At 38.6% G+C, this 14384-nt stretch overlaps 1 protein-coding gene across 6 annotated transcripts in view; it reads left to right on the plus strand.

The window, feature by feature from the left end:
- The window catches only part of CACNA2D3 (calcium voltage-gated channel auxiliary subunit alpha2delta 3), a 398259-nt gene that overhangs the window by 282686 nt on the left and 101189 nt on the right, over positions 1–14384 (plus strand). For all 6 annotated transcript variants that reach the window (XR_001861410.1, XM_017732417.1, XM_017732420.1 and 3 more), the window contains 3 exons: positions 3124–3195; positions 3954–4034; positions 7602–7676. Coding sequence is in view for 5 of the 6 variants with exons in the window: in XM_017732417.1 (XP_017587906.1) it covers positions 3124–3195; positions 3954–4034; positions 7602–7676 (228 nt within the window). In the remaining variant the exon portion in view is untranslated. The remainder of the gene's footprint in view (positions 1–3123; positions 3196–3953; positions 4035–7601; positions 7677–14384) is intronic.

Genomic DNA, 14384 nt, shown 5'->3' on the forward strand with positions numbered 1-14384 from the left:
TAAAACACAAATTCCAATTCTCTGATGCTTCCAACCTGCCTCATTACTCTGATCAGCACATAAAAGTGCAGTGGTCACAGAAGACAACACATTGTGAAGCAAATCTATACAGAGTGGGCAAAGGAAGAAGGTGGGTGGGTTGGGCAGGTGTGTCAGAAATTCTGGACTTCCTACTGTAACTCTTCTTGACTATACACTCCCAAGGAAGATATTCCAGGGATGTTTCTCAGATTCCTCTTTCCACAATGGAAGCACCTAAGAAAATGTTTTTACTCTTTCCTGTGTATGTGTGTCTGGTTTAATTCTGGAGCCTGCCTTGCTCTTTGCCCTGAGAGATGGATGCTAGTGCTGGATGCGAGGCTAAACTCAAAGTGGCTTGACTCTTAAGAGGATGGGTTTTTTTGTTGTTGTTTGGGAAGATCTGCTTGGGTTTGTTCTAAGGGGGGTAACTGTGTACAGTGAGGAATTAAAAGGCAAACTGTTGTAGTTAAGTTATTTCTTTAAAGGAGTTTCTCTCCAATTATAAATCTGTTATTGCTAGGCACTAGAGAGCTGTACCTTTTTCAGAGAGCAAGTTCTGTTTCTTTATTCTAAACAGCCAAGAGACATTTAACCTGGAGATGCATTTTTTCCTCAGTCTTGAGGCTTATTTTCTTTTAAAGGTTTGTTATTTTTTGCTAAACATTTTATCAAACTGAGTGTCCATAGCCCTTGGGTAGTTTCCCACCTAAAACCGTTACCACCACGTCTTTTCAATAGAAAAACATTCTGGGGCAAATCACTGATGCTGTCTCTTTCATTCATCATTCTACACTAGATAGTAACTACAGTCTGATGAGCAGTGACTCAGTAAAATGTTGCAAATGTGAGTCCCTGCTCATCCAGTTATTTGCTGACTCCACTTATGGAAGTGGCCAACAACCTCTCCATCTGCCAAACAAATAAAAAATCAAACAGGCTGGATTATACAGTTGCAATTCTATAGAAATTATTGCAGCAGCCAACTCTAGTTGGTACTTGTAGATAACAAAATTACAGGGCAATCACTCTTGTCTACTTCCATAGTCAGTTTTGAGAGTTAATGAGCAGTTCTTTCAATATTTCCCAGGAATCCCAGACCGTGGAGGGTTTTTTTCTCCATGTAAAGAATTTCAAACACCCTAAAACTTTACTGAGAGTACCTTGGTTTTATCCTATCTATTAAATTATTTTTAGTAATATCTTGAGAGTGAGAAGACTCGTAAATAAATACTGTCCTGGTACCTGACAAAAACATGATGTCAGAGAACAGCTACCCTGGGCAATCATATAAAATCTCTAAGTGCTCCAAAATGTCACCTCGTAATCAGCAGAATTCTTTTCCGCTTCCTGGGCTCCTCTCCACACAAATCATGTCAGTGTGCTTGACTCTACTACTCTGGCCAAGGAGCAGAAATTCCTACATTAGTTTGTCTGCATTTGAGTTTCAAGTGCAACCTTTGAACCCACAATGTTATGTCAAGTTTTTGGGTTTTTTTCTTGTTTGTTTAATAGCTTACTATTCCTTGATAGATCAAGGGTTATATTAGGGTTAGAATTATCTCTTCTTGCTAACAAGGAAAACAAACGAAAAAAAAGGAAATATGATCATGAGTTCGTTCCACCTCATATCCCCAGTGATTCCTTATCAGATGTAAACCTTCTTGACTCTAAATCCCATTTGTGTTCCTGTTTAATGTCTGCAAACATTCCTTCTCACCGTGAGATAGTGCCATGCCTCAGGAAATATACTTGTTTGGGAAACTGAAAATCCTCCTGAAGAAGATTGGGAGCTGCAAGACATGTAATTATCTAGATTTTGTTTGTCTGATTTGTTAATGTGATATAGGCTTCATAAGTTATCTTTACTTTTCATAAAGTATCTTTTATAATGTAGGACTTGTTTTCTGAAAATGTGGCGAGCCAATTGCTATTGCTTCATTATAAGAAAACCTTTGTAAACACAAACAAAACAAAAAAATAATTGCAAAAATCTAAAAGGAGAAAAAAAAGGATTAGAAGTTCTACCTGAGTGCAGAAAACATGATACAGACGCCAGAGTGGTAGGAGAATGTCACAGTCACAACTGGGCACGACTGGCACCTACGGTATCGCTCAGCAAGATCATCCCTACTGCTGCATCCATTTGGCTGAACACAGAAAAGCAGAATTTGTGTTCTACAGCATCTCCACTTGAGATCATAACTGTCTGTGTAACACTTCCAAATGTTGGATAAACTTCTTCAGCTTTAAACATCTGCCCCTGGGGACAGAAAAGGTTGAGCAGTAACTCTCCACCTCCTGCTTGAGTTGCCTTTCACACGTGGCGGGTGAAGATCTACAGGCACAGAGCAGTGCTGGTCTGGAGCAACCCAGTCAGTGTCTGCTCAGGGCAGAGGTTCAGTCTGGCCAGAGGGTGTGAACAGGGAGGAGACACAATCTGATCACTCTCACTGTCCTGTGGCCAGTGATAAACATCCTACATGTTTCTCTTCAATGGAACCAAGGTCAGGAGAGCTGTTTTCTCCCTAAACTGAAAAAATACATTGAAACCTGATGTGCAGAATCAAATAATGCTTCATGGCACCTCTTTGCCCAGCAAACTGGAACTGGCTGGAGCAAAGATGCTCCTGGGATCCTTGCTGGCTGCCATCCTTCGTGCCACTGTGTGAGCTGAGGAGATCTCAGTCTGGACCACAACAAAGTTCATACAGCTCGTGACCTCTTGCTCTTTTCTGGGAGAAAACAGCCCGAGGCAACTTCGGCAGAGCTGACACTGGGAGGCATGTGGAGCAGAGCTCCAGCTGCTTTGCTGCTGCCCTTGCTGCTTCCACAGCCCACATCCCAGCCCCTTCTCTCTCCCGTGGCACACTGCAGTAGGAGTGAGGATGAGGGATCCTTCCTGGCACTGGAGGGGCTGGGATGGACAGAGCTGGTTCAGTTGACATGGGGCTGGGGCTGGGCTGAGCTGCACTGACTGCAGGTCCAACTACATCAGTGTCATTTGGATAAACTGCCTTATCTCATTTAAAATGGAAATAATGCAATTGTATGTCTGTAATGGTTCCTTAGTTCTCAGAGACAGTATTTCTTTTTCAAATGTAGCTTGCTGATGATCAGGGATTGGTGTTGATGACAACTGTTGCCATGCCAGTATTTAGTAAGCAAAATGAGACTGTAAGTACTCAGATTATTTCTGTCATGTGATAATGGTGTGACTGACGTGAAGTTGCGTTCAGGGATCTAATAACATTTTAGCCAACCCCCAAATTTTTTCTTCTCTTCCTCTTATGTTGTCTGCAGTCAGTATCCCTTTATTAGCACAAAAATGTGGACAAATAGTCCCAAATATCTATACTCTAGAAACCATGGTAAAATGATGAAACCCTATATCTAAGAGTAAATCTCAGATGGCACTTGGCCTTAGGGCTTTCTTACTTCTGTATTACTTTTTTATAGCAAATAATCTATATAATTTTCCCCTTTTCACTGGTATAACTCAGAATTTAATTACTTTTATGTATATTATCTATATATGTGTTTATCTTTAATAATTTAACAGATTATTAAGGAAAGTTAAGTGTACTTTCCCCTTAATGCTTCATCTTTCTCTTTTGTTTATCAGGAGAAATTGGGAAAGAAGGGAGGAACATATTTTTAACAGTAGTTTTTAATTTAAAACATTTGCATGTGAAAGATTTCAGTAGAGGGACTCACCCTTTTCTAGGTGAACTGTAAATAAAGCAGAAAGGAGCAATGTTATTGATTTAATTACTGCTTGATCAGCTGACTTGTACCAGTGTCTGCCTTCCCCACTTTTAAAATAATTGGTGTGTTATCTATTCACTTCTGCAGTGTAGCTGCAAGGTGAAATAAGTGGTGAGAATGTTTATTATTATTGTGGTTCTGAGTGCATCTTTTATTGTTCTTTTCAGAGGTCTAAAGGGATTCTCCTGGGAGTAGTCGGCACAGATGTTCCAGTTAAAGAGCTTTTAAAAACTATTCCAAAATACAAGGTAATATACAGATGGTGTATGTATATAATGTCTATTCAGTATAATGCCTAAAATATAATTAATTTAATATGTTGTTATTGTTTGTACTTACATGGCTCCATTATTTCACCCATTTTCCTCAAGAATTTTAGCTCTGTAGTGTCTGAGATCAAGTGCCATTTTTAAAACCTAAGTTAAACTATGGCCTGATTTTCACGTTTTTGTTGATCAGTGTGGTCTAGAGGGTAATGTTAAATATTGTCCATATTAAAATGAATGAAGTTATGAAATCAATGAAGTTATCAGACCATGAAATACAGCCAGAACATGAGGCAAAATAACAAAAAAAATCGTGCTTAAAAATGGCATTGCTTTGCATGAAAACACTTTAGGCTTCCTGTTTGTGTATAATGCTTCCTGTTGCAGGTGACTCCACAGTGATATCAGAACACAGTGACAGAGGCACTGCTGCTCAGGATAAGTTACAGGGAACACTCTTAGTGCACAAATCACCAAAGTTTACCAACAGCAACTTATATTATACTTTTGTGTATGCAGATATAATGAATCTGTAGAAGAAAGAGGAGAAAGGAGCAAAATTAGCTCCTTTGCAAAATTTGGAGCAATGGAAAAAATCTTTGGAGCTGCCTGTAAGGAGCTGTGAGGAGAGCTGATGACTTAAGAGGCCTCCCAGAAACAAAGACTAGACAGGAGTAAAAGAATAAAAGTAGGTATTTATTTGAAAGGGCTTCAAAGATACACCCTGGGGACTCTGAAGCTATTCTGAAAATGGACCCCAAGATGGACCCCAGGTCACGAGTTCTTCACCCTTTTATAGGTTTGGTTCATTTGCATATCAGGGTCAGTTCTCCAATTAAAGCCTCAGTTTTCCCCTCAGCCTATCCCCCCACCCCCTTAGCGGCTCTTTGGTTTATGCTTTTGGCCTAGGACACTCTTGGTGTCCTTGGAAAGCAGGGCCAGAGAGGCTTTGTTATGTCTACCTAGCATGAGAGAGCAGAAATTAACAGGCTACAAGAAACTTCAGAGTCACACACCAAGCAGTACGGAATTTGAAAAATATAAAGGTTAAAACCTAAGGCACCAGAGCAAGGTTCATTTGTAGTGAGAAGGAAGAACAATGTTGTGGTATCTGCAGAAATAAAAGCTTGGCTGTGCATGGCTGGATAGGAAAAGCCGAATAACAGTGATGTTACTCCTAAATAATCTGTAAGATTTGGACATAGTCTGAATATAAGAACCTGGAGAGAGTGGGAGGCCTGAATAACAGGTATTGCAACAGAGTGAGACTGATTCAGAAAAGGAGAAGTTTTTTTAAGAATTAGTTTTCTGTGGAATTAATATATGATCCTCCTGCTTAATATTAGACTTTTTATTTGAAGGTATGTTTTATATTGCAGGATGTACTGCAAGAGAGGATTATTACAGGAGGCACCAATATCATGCAATGCAGTTGGGTTAGTGAGATCACTTGAGTTATAACTTCCAGTCCCACATGCCATAAACAAAGCCTGTACAATTGCAAGACCATAATCACCCCTGGGACCCATTCCTGCAGAGGCAACACGTGACAAAAAATTCACACAGGGATATAAAATGATTGGTTGGAAATAGAAGTCTGCTGGCCTGGAATTCTTTCAGCTTGGATGAGGTGAATTTTATGCTGAGGAAGATGAATAATAGCAATAAGCTATTATCAGCAGTTGTTATCTTGGCTAAACTTCCCCAGATGTCAGTGGCAGTTTCTCCTGAATAAGGTGGGGTTGGATTTGGTAATACTTGACTTCCATGTGACGTTTTACAACAGCTAGAAAAAGGTGGGTTTTTTTCTGACTCTGTGATTTAGAGACAGAATTCAATGTTTAAAATGGCAGTGCTGCTGTAAGTGTCTCAGACACTGCAGAGACCATGCAATTTCCCACATTGCACAGAACGTGATAAAATACTACCCTCGGATCTATGTAGGCCTCAAACAGGCAAATGCTTTTTTCCTGTGAGTTATACCACCCACATTTGTTTCCTTACCTGACTTCCATTGCCTGGATGTCATTCTGCAGTTATCAACACAGGCAATTGTACTTGAGATCTGATATTTAGCCAACAGCTTGATTCCCTTGTCACGCTATAATAGTTAAAATGTGTCCACTGTTATTATTTTGGTTATCCCTCCTTTATGAAGAGATGCCAAGAATATATCACCTTCTATTGCTCTCACTGAAGTTTATTGCTATAGGAAGACCACTAATTTATGAAACCATCTCCTGTGTGGCAGCTATAGTTGACCATATACAATCATTCACACAGAGACACTATAAATTAGCCTGGAATGTTTTACCTGTGACTTTTCTGTAATATTGTTCTCTGGTTTATACTTACAGAAAATTAAAGAAGCCAAAAGACTTACTCTCCTTTTTGCCTCTTAGAAAGGATTCTGACTTTTCAGCTGTTCTCAAGTTACTTAGTGTCAGACAAATTCCTAAAGACCCACTTCAGCAAAGCATTTAAGAATGCACTCAAGTAAAATAAAAAGATTTATTAGTAAGAACTGTAAAGTAAATATCAAAGCAAGATAGTGTGAGAAAGTTCCATTTTTTTTGTTTGGTATTTAATACCTCAGTGTATTGAGATGCTTAATAAAAATACATAGGATATTATATTGTCTGAAGAACTGAAAAAAATGGGTAAGGAAGGATAGGAAGATTTGCTCTGCATGGCAAAAGATACATAGTAAACCTGTAGAAAAATCTACATTAGTAGCAAGTTTATGCTAAGAAGGGATGTTTGAATGACCACATCAAGGGTTTGGAGGTACATTTATTACATTCAGTGGATGCAATCAACTGTGTAGTAAGCATATTGTTAAACAGACCAGTATTTCTATTTAAATAAGTACAATGCTAAATTTGGACACTCTCAGGCCTCATCAAGCATTTCATTGCTCTCATGGAATCTCCCACAGTTCCACTCGGTACAAAGATGTAAACTAAGAGGAAATTCCTTAGCAGAAATAGCTGCCTTCAGTGTCTCCAGCTGAACTGGAATTAACAGAGAGCCTTTAAGGTAGGAAGATGTAAATATCACATGTGACAGGTCACCGTTGCTTGCTGTAGCTGCCCTTTCCTTATCTTTAAGTGCTACTTTAACAACAAGTGAAGAAAGCTGTGCACTCCTGGGAATAGGGGAATTTATAAAATCCCAGTATCTCTTTGCCCTGGCACTTGTTCCGTGTATGCCACATGCTGTGGCATCTCGTATATAGGTATATTACATATTTTTATATATATATATATATATATATATATATTAACTCTAGCACACAAAGGAACAAATGCCCTGGATAGCAGAGTTGTGGGACAGTTTAAAACCATGCTGTATGCTGAATTCATCACAATGACAGCTTCTCATTTGCTCCAAATGTCAAGGATCTTTGCCTCTGTTATAGCAAAACACTGTGTGGATAAGGGCTGTGATTGCCAGCTGCCCTGGATAGCCAAATTATTGCCTGAGTTCTGTTTACAGATTTACTGGAGACCATGCTGATTAGTATTTCTTTCTCATTTACTTTTACAGTTAGGTATTCATGGATATGCTTTTGCAATTACAAACAATGGATATATTTTGACTCACCCAGAACTCAGGCCTTTGGTAAGAATGCTATTTATTGATCTATTTTATTTAGCTGTATGTGTTGCATTTGTTTTTTTCTTAGTGTGAATAAACTTCATTGAAAATTAAGTACAATAGACAAGATACTTTATATTGTTTCATAACCCATCCTAGTTCTTAGTAAATTTACCTCTAGAAGGAACACTTAGCATGAAAAAACCCCAAGGAAAATAAATATACATGTTGCTTCTACAAAAGATGCAGACCTCCATTACTGCAAAATAGCAAAGCCAAAAATTGCTATAATTATGTTCACTTTACATTGAAATGGAATTTTGGAATGCTCTAGTGCTGTGTAATAACCCCTATTTTTCATGCTAAAGTGTTAAGGTTAATTTAATATATGTGCAGAAATTTCAATAAAGCATATTTTTAAGCAAAATAGGAACACTAGGGATTTTCTGTACTAAAAGAGAAATAGCAGCAAATTTTACCTTTAGTTTCCCTTATCATCTTGTTTGCATTAATCACAGCAAGAAAAATAAAGTTACTGTTATGCAATTGTTTATCAAGTTAACACCCCAGAGGCCTGGTGCATTCCTGGTTGCATCATTGTTTAAGAACAGCACTTCCAAGTGTTCCATCACCACTGACTCCCAGCAAAGCACGGGTATTAATAGTTCCACTGCTGTATCCACATGGCTGCCACGTGTGCTTCTCATGCAGGCACTCCAAGCAACGTCCAATTTCAACAATATTTCAGCAGAAATCAGAAATATTAACTGGGTGGATAATTTAATTTGAAAATAAAATTATTGACAAGCATGATTCATTAAGCCATTAGCATATCTGAAGCCTTCGTCCAGCAAAAGAATTTGTCTTTCCAAGGTTTGGGCTAGCAATTATGCACTAAATCAACATTTGTATTTGCACTTAGTTCAGTTTTTAACTGGAGTAGAGCTTATGGTAAGTGCAACAAGGAAGCTTCAGTGGGTAAATCTGGCATCCCATGTTTGCAAGCCATAGGAATATATTTGAAAGTTCTCTCTCTACATCGCAAGGATTTGATAACTCATGTCTTTTTGCTGTAGTGTCCCTTTCTCTTCTGGCAAATTACTTATTTCAAAATTATTAGTATTTATCCACTGTAAAATAAATATTTTATAAAACAGAAAGTGATGAAGTCCAGGAACTGTGGATAGCTCTAAGTTAGGCTGACAGAGGGTGTTACCCTCTTCCTAATTTCTGATGTTTTGCTCTGGTGAGGCAAAAGTGGTTTCCTCTTACTATCCCTCACCAAATGTACATCCTGAAGGCACTTACTTCATTACCTTATACAATAGACTCTCTTTTTTAAATCAAAATATTGGGCAGTAGCCCATAAGCTGTCAGCTAGGGGAACTCATTGCAATATACTCATGGTCTGTTCATTTCAGGTTTTTAGCAGAGTCATTTTTACCTCTGGGTTCTGTCAGTGGTGGGTAATGAGAGTCTCTTGTTGACTTCAGTGGAGTTTTTGAGAGTGAAGTGATTGCTGGCCTGGGCCCTTGGTTTAATATTACAGGCCAAATCCTGATACCATTGTAAGATTCCATGAAATTTGTGACAATAACTATGTGAAAATAGGCCTGTAGATCTGGAATTAGCCAATTCACTAAAGATACTAGCTAAAATTATTTGTGTCTTAGAGTTACAGTCAAGCCTCGTTGATTACTGACTTGATCCACACTGGATTGTCCTGTTATTATATTTTCCAGCAGTGATGTAAAACTAGAATATTACTGAACTCCTGAGATCCTAACCCCATATCTATTAGTTCTGAAGCTGATGTACTGCTTTTTAAGGAATTGTCTTCTGGGACACAGAGCAGAGAGGCAGGATAGCAAACAGCACAGAATGCTTCCTGTTGCACCAGATTTCTATCTACCACCGAGCAGTGTATGTAATCATTAAGCTGGCTACATTTTTGTGCTGATTATTCTATTGGGTTTATATTTAAAAATGTTTTTCTTGGAGATTTCATCTCTTGTTTCTTCTGCTGGCTTTTTGAGTAAACTTGGCCTTCGGGGAGGATGACAGGTTGGGTGGTCGTGGGACAGATTGCCAGAAGGAGAGGAAGGTGCACCCCGAATCCTCGGCGGGTGCTGGCAGAGGCTGCGGCTGTTGCTGGAGCAGCCCCCGGAGCGCAGCGCTGGCTGCGAGCTGGCCCCAGCCACTGTCCCACAGAGAGACCAGAAAGAACTTTTTGGTCCCGTTCTTTACAAGGCATTGGTAGGGTGATGAGTGCTGACAAACGAGTCCATAAAGCACGGCAGTGGGGAGCGAGGGGTCCCTCGGGAGCGGCATTCCCGGGAAAGCCGCGCTGCTCACCCGCCTCGTGGGCTTCACAGCCTTTTTTGTCCTTTCTAATTTTCTTAATTTATTTTACTTTTTTTTCCCCTTTTTTCCTTTTTCCCCCCTCCTCCCCCCACCTTTTTCTTTTGTCACATAGCTGAGGAGTATCCATTGCACACTTTTCTGTATTATGCCTTTTTTAAGTCTCCTTTCCTACCAAGAATACATCAGTGGAAATTCCAGATGGGAAAAATACTTTTTTTTTTCTTTTTTCTTTTTTTTTTTTTTAATATTATATTACCGTATCACAATGCTCCTATGGGCTGAGTTTGACTAAAAGTCTATATTTTTACAGAGCGGTATTTTATGTTCCAAGAGAAAACATTTTCAGCTGTATCATGTTATTTGGAATATTATATTCCGTTGAAAACCACTACCTACTTCCAATTAAAAAAAGAATCAATTGTTTGGGAGATCAAAAGTGGATTTTTAGATTTTTCCTAACTTGGTGTCTGAGGCTCCTTACCCATGTTGAAACATGGACATGAGGAACACAGTTTTCCTCTGTTGCGATTATGGCAGATTTAATCTGCTTTTCAGGAGCCTCTTAACACTTGTGGTGTGTGCCAGGTGTTACACCATTAGGTTTTAAAATGAAAATATGTCATGGTGATGATGTTACAGTTTGCCAAAGAAAAGAGTTTACTGAATGTAAAGGAAGAATGAGAAACAAGGGGTAAATACTTTTTTCCTGCCCTTAAAAACAACCACCACATTAATTGTGGCTGACTGCTCATTACTGTAACTGTCACTCTGCAGCCTGTTAAAGGTTGGTGCCAGAGGAAAATTGCTTTCTTAGGGAAGTGTAGTGGGATTGCAAAGAAATTAAGGAATGTCCCTGGAAGATGAGTGTCTGCCACAGTCACAGATCACCACCCTTGCAAACCTTGTCTGGTGTGTTAGGGGTTTGTGCTGCTGCCTCTCAGCCCTAATGTTTGTCTGGTTTTCAACAAATAATAGCAAGGTTGCTACCAGTTTTTGTGAAGTCTGTGGCTTTTTTGATTCATGGTTAGCAACAGGATTTGTATTTTTGTTCAGGGAGTGGAACAGGGGTGGTTTTTTTCAGTAATTACTAGGTTCATTTAGGGTAGAATACTCAGAGCTCCTGAACAAGGAGGCTGAGTTTCTTAATTAAAGAAAATATGCCTTTAAAGATAAATGCATATGTTCTGGAATAAAATTGCATCTTTTGTTTGCATTCTACCATTTTTTAAATAAATCAAGGTTAAAAATGTGTTCTGATTTATGAATTAATCTAATAACATCCCTGCTTACTATAGATTTTGTAGTGTTTCTGGGTTTAAATCAAAACCCACTATCTCTGAGAAGATTGAGACATTTATTCTTACTCTCAATATAAGCTCTGGAAGGCTTGTAATGTGGGGTTTATGAATGGCTGTTTGTGAATGCTCTTATCATTGTAAATGAATTCAATGAATGCCTTGTTTTCTATACAGGGATGTACATCTTTCATTTGATCAGGCTTGACTGGGAAAGTGACATCTAGAAATCAAAGCCTCTCATATTACACTGCCTTCCCCAAAATATATTGGTGGTTCAGGTGCCTGAGTAAGTTACCATTTCACCCTTAGAATGTGGACAGTCACCGTGCATTATATTAATCTAAACGACCTGGAGTGTTTGAAGATTCTAGATCAGTATTAAGTCTTTTGTAGCTGTAAATTTTGAGAAAATTTGTTTCTCTTCATATAGAAAAACACAGAAACCCAAGTGTCAGGGGAAACATTAATGCCCCACTTAAGCAGTGTTAGCCTTTCAGAAGCAGCAAATCTCATTTCTCTCTGGGGAGTCCTGCCTGGAACGTAAGATAACCTACACTTACCCTTGCTTTATTCATTGACTCCATAAAACTCTACAGCTGTAGCTGACAGCAGAATATTTAAATGATTTGAACAGCGTAAATGCCTCACGTTCATTTAAATAACTGAAGAATTCAATCACTTGAATGCCAATGATTATTCCTATTGGAGTTTACATTTCAAAAAAGACAGCCCATCTGAATCCCTGTGAGAGCATTAAATTGCTATCTAATTAGAAGTGCAAAATTACATATATTTAAAAGATAATTAAAGGTTTGAAGGCTGTTGAATAACTGGTTGTACATATAAATGAATCACTGAAAATTTGTTAGCAATATGTGAAGCTTTCTTTCATTGTTTGCTTTTAGCTTTGAAGTTAGGTATAACTGAGCTCAAGGGTTTAAGTCTGGTAGTATTAAGATAAAGGCAGATGTTTTTAATTATTTCTACTCAAACCCCAAATAATTATAAGCAGCTGCCAGTTTTACATAATCCCAAATGATAAATCCTGAGAATGCAAATAAAATCCCAAATAGAGGGGTTGTTTTCTTCAGTGGAGTAAATCACATCCATGTTTCTGTGATAATTGACTGCAACCCACCTGAGAACGTGAGCTCAGCCCATGAACTCCTTGGCCAGGCTCAAGGTGTGGGAGTTAAAGCTGGTATTTTGTATGGACTTTTACTTCACCCTGTATATTTCCATATTGCTTTATCATTTTAAACATTACTGCACCATTTCAAAAGCAAACACATGTTAGGAGGGTAAGTAGTCAGAGTTAGTTAAATACATGTGGCGGAAGAACTATGTTCTATTGTTTTGCTAGAGGGTTCTCCTGTGTACATGGCACATCTAATAGTTCCTACTTTTTCTCTGCCGGGAAACTTAGAATTAAATTATTCTCTTTTCCCTAGCAAATGACATGGCTCCTGTTTTCAGCTTTTCTCTGCAGTATTTCTGCAAATTTTATGGTGCAGCAATTTTTCACTGCCATCTGGCATGGAGAATCAATCCAAAATAACTGGTTTCTACTACCAACCATGACCTAGGAACTTCTGGATTAACATCTTAAATATTAGGCTGGTCATGAAAATCTGTTTTCGGACAGGGAAGTTGTTTTTCCTAAGAGAATCAAGGTGTTACCTTTTTAAATATTAAACTAAGGAGGTGTGTATAGAGAGAAACCTTGTTTTTGACTGAGCACCTATTAGTGTTCTACAGATTCAAGGCTAAGTGTAGGTCAATAAGAGATCATTTGAGGTTGCAAACTGGATGGAAACTGTGAAATTAAAGTATCACAAATGACAAACCAGGATCATATGAGCAGAGAAAAAAGTATTCCAAATGAAATAAAGAGCTTAAAGGCCAAGCAGTAGTGATTTAGATTAAGATGCTGCTTCTCATGTATCCCCGGGCAGAATGTTTTGGGGCTAAGCAGCACGTGGTGAATGAGAGCTCAGTCACTGGGGGTGATGTCATGTTATCAGGTTATTAGCAGGCAAAGCAGGGAAGGGGATTTTTCACTACTATTGTTGATTTGTTTGTTTGGGGGGTTTTTGTTGGTTTTGTATGTTTGTATTGGGTTTTTTATGTTTTGGGGTTTTTTTTTGTTGTTGTTTTCTTTTCTTGTTGTTGTATTTTGGTGGGGCTGTTTGTTTGTTTGTGTTTGGGTTTTTTTTTACATCAAGCTTTCCCCTTGCACAGTCCCCGCAGTGGGAGCAGTGGGACAGAGCAGCAGCTTGTGCTGGGAGGGCTGGTGAAGGTCTTGGAGGTTGCATTGACCATGGGAAGTCAGGTCCAAAGCAGTTTCCACCCCAAGAGCTGCAGGCTTTGCTTGACAGTCAAAGTCACCCCAGACAACAAATAAGTGGTAACTTTACTGTGCAGAGTCTGAGAGAAGGGAGGGAGCTGAATAACTGCCCAGACCAGGGAATTGCAATAAACACAGTGCACACAATCTCTGTCTATTTAAAACTGTGTGGAAAAAGGTGTTATTTTAGTTAATTATGCTTTTCCTCTGATATTTGTTCATTCAAGCTTTCCTATCAGACTTTGTAGATAAGAATACCTTTGCAGGATGGCTTAGTGCAAGCTACAGTTATAGAAACAATTATATTGTGTATTTTATTATGTAGAATTCAAGCTCAGCAAAATATATTTGCATATGTTCATTTGTCTCCTCTAAACAAAAGAAAAAGGGGTCATTCTCAAAGCCTGATGAGATTAATACCTTCTCCAAATTTTGAAGTGCTAATTCAAAACGATGAAACTTCATTGAATGATGCTATGTTTTAAATTAGGAGGAGTTTTTTCAGTACCTAATTCCTTACTTTTGCACATATTAGTAGTTTGGCAATGGAGAGCTATTCCTTGAAATGGTTTTACCTCTCTAGGTTTTGGTTGCTCTTTAGTAGGTACTTTCTTACTACAATATTTTCTCACAGATGATTCCACATTGTGGCCTGGAAAGTTCACTAAAATCTAGTGATGCTTCCAAGGCTGCTATCACAGCAACTTCCTCTCTCCTACCTCC

The sequence above is a fragment of the Corvus brachyrhynchos genome, unplaced genomic scaffold, assembly GCF_000691975.1.
Source record: "Corvus brachyrhynchos isolate BGI_N302 unplaced genomic scaffold, ASM69197v1 scaffold4, whole genome shotgun sequence".
In the NCBI taxonomy this organism is placed as follows: Eukaryota; Metazoa; Chordata; class Aves; order Passeriformes; family Corvidae; genus Corvus; species Corvus brachyrhynchos.